Source organism: Plectropomus leopardus, chromosome 9, assembly GCF_008729295.1.
Source record: "Plectropomus leopardus isolate mb chromosome 9, YSFRI_Pleo_2.0, whole genome shotgun sequence".
Taxonomy (NCBI): Eukaryota; Metazoa; Chordata; class Actinopteri; order Perciformes; family Serranidae; genus Plectropomus; species Plectropomus leopardus.
Genome location: NC_056471.1, coordinates 8,752,608 through 8,763,981, shown reverse-complemented (window position 1 = coordinate 8,763,981; position 11,374 = coordinate 8,752,608). Strand labels below are relative to the sequence as shown.

The window sequence follows — 11,374 nt, the reverse complement described above, 5'->3', positions numbered from 1 at the left end:
GTCGGACGAAAACAATAGATGATTTTAATATTGTAATAGCAGAAAATCTGATCAGATATCATAATTACATTCATTGATCCTAGGGAGAAACTGTGATATGCAAGTTGCTCTGATATATAGCTTAGTGAATAAAGACAAAGTAGAGATGAGAAGTATGAAAATAGGCAGTATATTAAAATATATGCATTATGCTACAATGTATAACACTGGCAGCCTATGTGAAGTTTTAGAAATGTAAAAATATGTGTATCAGGCTACAGAGTACAATGCAATATATATGTATAATTAGAAAAATAGAAAATCTGTTAAATATGTGCATATGTTAAATATCTATTAAAGCATAGTGTGAATGAATTAGGATTTTTGAAAAAACACTGCAAAATTGAATAATCACACAGAGTATTGCCACAGTTTTATTTTTACACCAATTACTGTATCATTAAAAAGTGTTGCCCATAAGTACGGGACTGTTGAGTTAATAATGCAGAGATGAAAAAATAATAAATAAATTCTTGAATTCTAAGTGCTCCCGGCTGACTTAAGGCCAAGGGTCAGTGTATTAACTCCGAGTGTGTGACACTGACAGAGGAGTTGAAAAGTTTGATGGTCACAGGCAGATGGTGTCAAGACAGAAAAATCATAATGTCATTGGTTTTCTATTAGCTAATAACAAAATGTTCTGCTCAATCATTTAGATAAATATGATTTTAACAATCATGAAAGAATTTAGAGGCCGAGAGTGACTGAATGAACATGAAACTCATCTCTATATCGCAGTGATCCTTTACAGCGTGTTTAAAGGATCCAATTCCAAGAAGTTCAGGATTAGAGTGTGAGACAGCAAAATATTACTCAGCCGAATTAATCATTTAAAGATAAAAGAAAAGGCCCTGATTAGAGTCTCGTACACTCACGCAGCCTCAGGTTCCTGATGATTAATACTATTAATGATTTGCCTTCAGGTTGACAATAAAACAGCTCATTTATTCTTCTGTAATCCTGCCATCAGTCCGCTGTAGCTGCAAAGAAAAGAGGTGAACAGCCGTTTGTCTGGTGAGGACGGTGTGAACACTTTATGAGCTGACTTGGCATGTTTGTGTTTGTGTTTGTGTGTGAGAGAGAGAGAGAGAGAGAGAGAGAGAGAGAAGAAGGCCGGGAGCACAAAATAAACAAGAATCCAAATATTTTCTATGATATTTATTGTACCATGTCATTATAAATGCACCAGTGTAACAGTCAAGGCCTGAAAGAATGACATGTGGGTAAAAGTTTTCAAGAGGTAGTCTAACTAATCCCAACATCTGAAGTGAAAACAGAAAGTTGTCTGAAATAAATACACATTCTGGTTATATAAAAGCATGTAACATTTAACAGCCAGTCTTTTTTGTCAGTACATAGCTCCACCCAAAGCAAACATGACATCAGGAAACAAAAAGCCATTAAGAATTCCTCAGTCAGGACTGTGCAGTAGCACAAGTAGAGTATTTCTATAAAGCAGCAGATAAACTCTTCCTTATAGAGTTTAAAGGGATTCTAATGTATTGCTCCAAAATGAATTTAAGCTGACGGTCCCAAGAGTGGAACAAACATATGGCTTCAGTATTTTGCATATTTATTTATATATAGGTCATCCCTGCCAGTGGCGTGAAAATAGCACTTGTCTTTACTAACCGAGAAATGATTAACACTGTTAGCTGCCTGTAGTTAAACAGTGAAAAAGCCACAGACCGGGTGAGTTTGTTCAGGCCTAGTGGCTCTGGGGATCCTGGAGGATTTTAGCTGCAGCGCTCAGGGAGAGAGGAGGAGGAGGACAGGAAGGAGGGGAGGTGCTGTCCTAAGCTGATCTGTGCAGGGGGCTGACAGAAGGACAAAGTATGTAAGCAATGCCGCCTCCGTGCAGAATCCGGCTCGGGACAAAAGGAGAGTCAAACTGAACAATACACACTGGCAGAGCAGCAATAAGACAGCGCGGGATAAATAAAAACTGCATCTTGAACCGACACACATATTTACAGGTAGATGAAGCAATAAATAGTTCTAAGCAGGCAAAAGCAGTTACGCAAACTGGCCGCTCCAATTTAGAGTCTTGCAGCACAGCATTAAGTGGATTTATGTTCATAATGGGTCATTCTTGTTTGCTTCCCATTAGGCTGACCACGTCCTGTTTCTGCCACATCCTGTTTATTTTCAAACTTCTAACATAGTGCAATAAGACGCTGCAGCATGCATTAACCCTTCGGTCCTGGTAGAGAGCACAGAAGAGGCCCAGCTCATCCAGTTAAGACATGCACTGATGATGGGATTTTCACCTGGTGAGAAACCAGAGAGAGAACGATAATTACAAGTCCAGTGAGACAATTCGTAAATGTAAACACTGTGCTGCCATTATTAATCATCAGTATCACGTTTACAACAGCAATACAATCAGTTTCCTCATGATTATTAGACTACAGAGAAACAAAAACTCTTACACCTCTTAATCAAACATGGAGTGCTGCAGGAGTTTTGCAAGTATGCAGAAACAGATCTGGGTCCTCTGCAGTGACCACGGCTGTGAATCTCCAGCATACAGGCAGAAACCAGCAATACATCTCCCGGATATCTACAAATTTAACTCATTTACTTTAATTGAATAATTACAATAATGATGTTTTTTAGTAGAAAATAATACAGTAAAACAATTACCACAGATGGTAGGAAAATACGAGTTACTGTGGCATCTTATGCCAAAAGTTAAAGGCTCAGTGTGTATGATTTAGCGGGATACATTAGCAGAAATGGTTTATAATGTAATAAGTATGTATTTCCTTAGTTTATAAGCACCTGAAAATAAGTATTGTTGTGTTTTTATTACCTTGGAATGAGCCGTTTATATCTACGTAGGGAGCGGGTCCTCATCCAGGGAGATCGCCATGTTTCTACAGCAGCCCCGAGCAGAAAAACCAAACACTGGCTCGAGAGGGCCGTTCAGGTTTTCAGGTCAGCCACCATAATTGGCAGCCCCTCCATTAAGTGCCGAACAGCATCCGAAAAACACAGATTTTTCTACGTGACACTGCTTTATTCAGTGTTTTTACTGGTTTTAATCAGTGTGGTCAGTTTGTTTCGAAGAGGAAGAGACCTCTGCAGATAAATCAGCTCCCAGTAAAAACTATGAACACTGCAGGAAATCTAACCGGAGTTTACGGTTGGCACAGGGGAGAAGTTTCAGCTGGTTTAAATCTGTAATCCTTACTGCTGGATGCCACTAAATGTTACACACTGTGCCTTTAAGCAAACAGTTTAGTAGTTAAATGCGCTTAAAGAAGATAATAACCACAAAGAACATAATATCCTATTCACGATGCATTAAACCACAGTTTTTCATTTTTACATTTAGGTTTTTGGACAGATAAAACAAAAAGATATAATGTGTTAATTAGTGAGCTTCAGAGGTGCTGGCAGGTGGATTTTGTTGCCCTGGGCAGAGCCAGGCTTGCTGTTTCCCCCTGTTCCCAGTGTTAGTGCTAAGCTAAGATAACGTGCTGCTGGCTGATAACAGGCAGATGTAAAAGTATTGATCTTCTCCTTCACCTCTTGGCAGTAAAGTGAATAAGCATACTCACAAAATCCCCATTCCTGCTGAGAAGGTTGCACTCATGTCAGAAAACATAAATGCTTTACTCAAGTAAAATATTAACTGTTCCCTGTGCTTTCATCTTGATCAAAATAATCATCAATAATGAAGCAACATTTCTCTTTTATCTCAATATTCTCAAAAGAGACAGTGCTGATATTGGGACACTGTTTGCAAAAACATCCAGATCAAGCCCTCTCCCAAGAGCTGCATTTCCTCTGAAACATTTACACGGCTTTAAACTGCACTGCTCACTGCTCATGTATGCAGACTTAAGCTGGTATCTGGTGGCAGTTGATCAGGCGTTAATATTACAGTGTAACCCGATGCCTCGGGCAAGCAGAGTGTGGGCCTCAAAAATACATCTGAAAAGACTGACTATGTACTGGGATAGTGTGCCTGGGAAACGCTGTTAGGGAGCAGTTTAAAATAATCATGGGTGCATTTTTCAACCTCATATTAAGCACTGCAAGTATATTTTTATTGTTGTCCCGTTTAACAAAGAGCGCTGACAGTGTGAGAAAAGACATTACCTATTTGCCGGAGAGCTCCTTCTTCATGCAGGACTTAAAAGAGGTGAACTTCTCCTCCACTCTGACGCCCTGTGAATGAGTGTGTGTGTGTGTGAGAGAGAGAAAGAGAGGGCAATACTTTTAGAAGTTCAGTTTCCTGATGTTTCACTAGATGGCAGTATAATTTCACAAAAATCCCTAATCCCCAGCTAAGCGGTGGGATGTGTTTCAGTAATAAAAAGTGGCAGGAGTGTAATTTGGACATCATGGTATGGAGGTATTTAAGTAAGTTTCAACCTAAAGAAACGATTAGTGCTTACTTAAAGCTGTAATTAAACAGGGAAGGCTGTGTGTTTGTACTAATAGTTGCTTAAGTAGGGCTAATTGTGTTAAAGTACTGTGTTGTGAAAATAAACATGCTGTCCTGTGCTCAGCATCAGCCCATATTTGCCTTGTTGTCCTTCCCACTGTTAAATCTGACATGACTTTGCATCCATGTGTCCATCTGTGAGCTCTTTGTGGTGCCTGCGCTGACCAATTACACATTAAGAAGTAGCTGACAATGCTTGTATCTTTCCCATCTGTTAGTGCTGCTGTGGACGTCCAGACACCCGTGTCACCTTCAGAGTCAGAAAAGAGAGATAGGTGGCATCTAAATGACTTCTTTTCTCTCACCCCGTCACCACGGTGCAGACGGTCCTTCATGACGCCAATGAACTCCTTGTGGCTGAGTTTACCGTCATGATCCTCATCGAAGATCTTGAAGACAGTGTTGACGAGGTGGCGGGTCAGCTTGATGCCCGTAGCCACGTACACAGCACGGGCAAACTCCTCTGAGAGAGAGAAGCAGGCGATCGGTAATAAATCGGCACATAAGAGGGAAGAAGACTCTACTACAGATGCATTTGCCACCAATATTAGCATTGCTATCCCTATAAGGGACATTTAAACAAATTGTTTTGTTTTCAAGTAGTTTTGCTTCAACATCATAAAGATTTTATGCCATCTGAGAGTTTTTTTCCTCAATTGATAGACTCAAATCAATTACAGGAAAAATAACAAAACTATCACTATCCATTGATTATAAGTGATTTTTTGATTATGAATCAAAAATACATATTTGTCTTCTTACCTGTAGTGCTATTTATCAATCTGGATTGTTTTGGTGTGAGTTGCAGAGTGTTGGAGATGTCAGGCGTAGAGATGTCTGCCTTCTCTTCAATATAATGGAACTAGATGGCACTCAGCTTGTGGTGCTCAAAGCATCAAAAAAGAAATTAATTTGAAAAACTCACCAACGATGTCTCTTACCAGAAATCATGACCAATTTACTCAAGATAATCAACAGATCTTGTTGTGGGCAGTTTCATGTCGGAACTTTTTTCTTCCAATCAAACTACACTCACCAACCGAACCACTGCACAGAAGTAAGCCTGCAGCTCCTGCTAGCTCACCTAGCACTCCTCAACTCACTAACGTCACAGCTCAGCCGAGGAGAAAGAAATTAATGTTTACATCTTGTACCATCACAAGCCGTGCTGTTCTCAAGCACTTTTTGCACAAATTCCTATGAAAAGTAAAGCACAAGAATTCATATACAACTCATGTAACCATGAGCCAGTAATTTGTGTATAATCTATACAAAAGGAAGGCTGCAATAACATGGCCAATGTGCTGATGGGAGAAAAGTAAGCAGTATGATGAGCAAAAGTCTGAGGAAGGACGCAGGTTGGGGTGGTGGATTGGTCAACACAGGACTTTCCCCCATGAGACCAGTGTCAGAGACCATGTTAGACCAAGGTCATCAACCCCGACTGTCGACCATGTTTCTTTCCTAAACCTAACCAACATGATGCCATTCATGTGCCTCTTATCCATTAGATATCACACAAACTGATGTATGAAGAGCCTTTCATCCATGATTAGATACACACCTTCTTCTATGCAGTGAAACGGTTGGTGGGTGTAGTTCAGTCGAAAGAAAATAGTTCCTACATGAAACTGCTCACAACAAAGGTCGGTGGATGATCTTGAGTAACCAGGTCATGATTTCTGAAAGGAGACATTGCTTTTGAATTTTTCTAATTCTTTTTTTTTGACGCTTTGAGCACCACAAACCGAGTGCCATCTAGTTCCATTATACAGGAGAGAAGTCAGACGTCTCTACGGCCGATATCTGAAACACTTCAACTCACCCCAAAACAGTCTCAGTTAATACATAGCATTATAGGTAGAGGTTGTTTTTTACTGCGAACTGTCCCTTTTAGTGTTATACCACAGTATGTAACTAAAACTGTGAGACATTACCTTGACCAACAGAGCGGTTGGCGAAGTTGTACATTTGCATGGCGATGGTAAAATCCTCAAGGTTGTTAAGGAACTGGAAGAAGGACCTGAACTCCTCAAAGGTGATTCCCTGCAAGGAGATGATAACAATGAAGCTACACCTTTATGTATGAAACATAAAGCTTGTGAAACGCAACACGAGAAATCATAAAGTGCCACATAAAGCAAATGGCTGCATGTGTCGACACTTCGCAAAGGATAGTGCTACAATTCACACAACACATAATCTGCTCCCTTTCATCCTGCGGGGGAATCCTTTAGTGTGTGTGTGGGACCTTGAAGCCATCAGATAGATAACACACCCAAACAGACAAAGTATACATTGCTGGATTTTCCCTGCGCAGTATGGACACGCTGAGCTGTCAGCAGCGGGGGGAGGATTGTAGCTTTTTGGGAAGAGGTCAGGACGTTTGCAGACTTTTCTAAGGCAGATTAACCTGATACTTGAATAAACAAAAACAACAAAAGTGATGAATCCCCAAACATCTCAGGCCTGGCTGATGACTCAAACACTGAGCCTATTGATCTCCACTCGACCGTCCCGCAGCTACTAGCTCCTTCTCTCGCCCGGGGCCCCGCCAAGCAGGCAACACACAACAGCCTAACAAATGGAGTAATGACTAATCTGTGACGCTTTGCTGTTTTAACAAGGCGAGGGCCATAAAATATCTCTTAGCCTAACGATGAGACCCACTTGATCGTCAATGGAGATCTAGCAACAAGCTACTCGAGGCGTCTGAGGAGCTGCGGGTTCTTTTCAGTGTGCCAAGAGGAAAAACACATTAAAGCTAAAATGAGGATGCCTCAGTCAACACCTAATTCACAGGGGGGTGCCACAAAAACGGAAGAATAAAATACTCCCAATATCACACAAAATAACAGAGTGCAACTCTATAAATACATTAAATGTCTGCTGTTAATCTAACCTGTCAGCGTCTCTATGACAGAACAATGAATTAGTTCTGTTTAAGCATTTATCGACGTTTAAGCCAAACTGCTGCAGTTTGTGTGAATTGTGCATTGTCGTGTCTTTTTTGTTGCTTCAAAGTCTGCAAAAAACTAATTGATTCAGTTCAATAAATAGTATAACATTTTCGGGAAAACACTTCTTCATTTTCTTTGCCATTTTTATAAAAAAAAAAAAAAAGGTTGCTACCACTCTCATGTCTGTATTAGGTTAGTTTAGCATAGAATACAGACTAGAAACAAGGGCAGCTCTTGCCTACTTCTCTAAAAGCACCTCTAACACACAATAATTATTCATCGTATTTTGCTAATTTTTAGGTTCATATTTGCATTTTGGGTTTCTACTAGAACATGTTTGCATACTTTGATGACCAAAAATCCTTCACTGTGCTCATACTGTCTGCCTGAGTATACCTGTATTCACCCAGGTAATCCCAGTCTGATTTTATTTATTTTTTTGGTCAGCATTTTCGGGTCCTCTGTATTTGTGCTCTTGGCCGCCAGCTCGGGGTCTCTGCACCTGAACATCATTGCAGTTAGGGGGAATGACTGTGATGGTGTATAGTGGCACTTTCTACTTTGAAAAATCACCAATAAAAGCTTCTTAACAAAATCTTCGCAGTGATCCAAAATCAGGGAGAAATTAACAGCATTTGCAACCAAGATTACATGTTTCCCTGATGTTAGCATGTAGCTACATGTAGCAGTGCATAATGAGCCTAGAAAAGTCCGACTCAAGCTGACGTCAGCTTGTCTCAAAGTTAGAAAATAACACCGGAAACAGTATTAAAAACAGTGTGAGGTTTTTGCTCACTTTTACGTACATTTACCTCATTATTTGAAACTTTAGTCACGTTTGATACAAGCAGCTGACAATGTAAGATTATACAAATGACAGAAAATAAGAAAAGGCGTAATAGGTCCCCTTTACGCTGCACAGAAACAAACATGTAATATGCCAATGTGTTATTGTAACTAGGACTTTCTTTGACAGGTGCAAAGATTTCCTGGAGTCCTGATGTCACAATGTTGGTGTACCATCATGCCTGTACACATACCTATATCCCACTGACTGTATAAGGCCAGAGATATACTCGCTGTTTCACCTTGCGTTCGCAGATGCATCCGGCTGCACTCCGCTGCACCCTGCTGCTTTATGAGCATTTTTGTACATATACTTGCCTATACATGACATAGTTACTGGAGGATACCTGTAAAAGACACACGAGAGAGCTCAGACCGTATACAACTACCGATTGTGTGGGATGTAAACAACAGACATGGTGACACATGAGGAGGTTACATCAGGTTAATGCTGAGATCAAGGCAGAGAAGGGGACAGCAGCAACAACATCGGTGGTACATAAGGCCTTTAAATCAAGCCTGTGGGGACAATGTGGAGTACATGTTTCTCTTGCTGCCAATGCGAAAGATGGATGATGAAAAGCACCACCAATACTTTTGCATGTCTGCTCCGGTTCTACACTGCTTCTACTGTTTATATACGTATGCATTTTGTATCCACGCCACGTTAATTTTAGAGGACACACACACAGCCAACACGCCAAACCACACAGGGGACATGTGGCAGCCATCATGCAATATGCGTAGTTAACAGCAAGTTCATCTCCGATCTACGGCAACCTGAACTATTATGAAGATGCTACACTGGGCAGACGCATAAACTGTTGACCGCCCATTAGCTCCAATGCATAATTCCTAAAGTTACAAATTGTATTTCTAAATTTTGCTTTAAACCAATGTGTTCAGTAAAGAAGGACAGCCTTATTTAGCATGTTAGATGATGATGAGGGGTACCATGAAGGGATAGTCCAGCAGCGTTTGTGATTGAAGTTTTTTGATCTCCAGTGTTTATGTTGTATCGGATTACATCATGTTGTGAGGCATTACTGTTATTATGTCTACCCGTTAACTATAAGATGAGTTATGGGAGCTGTCAGAGGTAACTATGATGTGATGACAAATCTAGAGGACAAAAAAAGAGGCTCACCTTTTCGTCCGGGATGCAGTGGCGCACGTTCTCCAAATACTCGCTGACGTCGTCCAAGTTGGTGTAACGGAGAAGGATCCGAGCAAAGTCTTCCTCGCTGATGGTGGGCAGGCCTTTGGAAAAGGAGAGGAACTCTATCTCAAGCATCTCTGTCTGCAGGTTGTCCATGAACCTGGAGGAGCGAGACGGACCGCTGACAGGAAATGCCACCACCAGAAACTCACATGCACAAAGGAACACTTAACGCAGTCATAAATATAACCACTAAAGGTTTTAGCTGCTGGAGGTATGGAAATGATTAATGGCCATATTACACTGTGAGATAATCATTTTCTCAAGGACGTTATGATTTATTACAGAGCAGAAGAATGTTTTTTTAACTCACTGGTAAAAATCTTCAAATTTCAACTCGGCTTTGCCTTTTCTCCCAAAGAAATGCACCAGCAGCGTTGTCTGAATCTTTTCATCCACATGCTGTCAGAAGGAAAGTCATTACTTTATTATCATAAAAATTAAGAGATTATGAGCAGCAAAGATTTAGCCAAACATTGAGTAAATTTGCACAAAATCTCAGTGTATCATGGTAACGGCAGGTAAACATTAACAATGACATCTGTGACCATGCTGAAAGCTTTAAGTAGATGTTAGTTAATAGTCATACCCAGATTCTGTTATCGAGTTAATGGTTAATTGCTCACTGTGCCTGAAACCAAACAGCAGGCCAGCATTTCTCATTTCTGCACGATAACAAACACACACATGCAACAGACTGATTTAACATGCTACAGAGGAAACATTAGAGGACCTTTAAGTCAAGAAGTTGTTCCACTGTGCTTGTGAACATGAAACCTACAATAGGGACAGTCAGAACCTGGTGAGCAGTTTTACTGTATAACCAAAGTAATCAGGACATGGCTACCTCAGTGAGATCAGAAAACAGAACTTGACTCGTGCCACGTCTGAGAACATCCCACATGCCCCGGGCCTCCACATGCTGACTGTCTTTTTTAAGAACCTGTGGCAGCAGTCAAAGCACAGCTGTTAGAGGACAAAATACATCTGGCACATGTTAATACGATCAGAGAAGGTAGGATGGACAGAAAAACATGGACACTAGGGATGCTAATTAATTTGTTTTTGTGACCAATAGCCGACATTTAGTTTATTAACCAATAATAAACCGAACAAGTTGAGGGGGTTGAACATGCCTATCCTTTTTTGTTTATTTTTAGAAGATGGGTAAAATCTGATTAAATAGTGGAGCTGTGCATAGTGCATTGCTTCACTTAGTGCCTGCTTGCCCCGCTGTTGCTCTCTCTCGGTTTGTCATAACAAAGGCTACTGTTGCAGGAATGTGAGCTCTATGCTAGGGACATTGAAGGTCCTGACACCCCCAAAAAACTGCATAAATAATGGACATAATAAGGTGAGTAATGACAAAATTGACCCAAGCATAGTTGTTATGATGTTGAAAATAGCTATAGAGACCAAACCTGTTTTTGTACCAGACTGTAAACATGTTTATTTCTGCTGTAATGTTGGGCATTTTATCATGAGGGTCTATTTGGGGATTTACTCTGTTTTTTGTGACAGTCTCAAGTGGCCATTTGATGACCTGCAGTTGTTTGGCACTTCTGCATTGGATTTGTTTTTCAGCCTCAGAAGTTGCCACTATTAATATCACATGACCGATGTTTTCCAACAGGTTTAACAAAAGAGTCAAGCCGTTTCAGTGTCGGTGTGAATTTGTCGGTGTCAGACGTTAGCTGCTGCTGATATGTTAGTTTGCGTTGACCAGGCACATGATAGCAAAAGCTACTCTGCCTCTGAATGGCCTATCCTGACATTCTTACCCTAACACTAACCAATCTCACATCTCTTGCCCAAACCTAACCAATGCAATCAAGTAAGGCAATGAGAATT

General features: G+C 40.6%; 1 protein-coding gene across 1 annotated transcript in view; it reads right to left on the bottom strand.

Annotated features, from left to right (window-relative positions):
- Positions 1-1,205: 1,205 nt before the first annotated feature.
- LOC121948333 (calcium uptake protein 3, mitochondrial-like) overlaps positions 1,206-11,374 on the bottom strand; it is a 25,265-nt gene continuing 15,096 nt past the window's right edge. Inside the window, exons 9-15 of the mRNA XM_042493707.1 lie at positions 10,371-10,466; positions 9,837-9,925; positions 9,452-9,623; positions 6,436-6,544; positions 4,804-4,961; positions 4,150-4,218; positions 1,206-2,309 (exon numbers count right to left, since the gene is read on the bottom strand). Coding sequence (XP_042349641.1) covers positions 4,150-4,218; positions 4,804-4,961; positions 6,436-6,544; positions 9,452-9,623; positions 9,837-9,925; positions 10,371-10,466 — 693 coding nt within the window. The 3' untranslated portion in view covers positions 1,206-2,309. The remainder of the gene's footprint in view (positions 2,310-4,149; positions 4,219-4,803; positions 4,962-6,435; positions 6,545-9,451; positions 9,624-9,836; positions 9,926-10,370; positions 10,467-11,374) is intronic.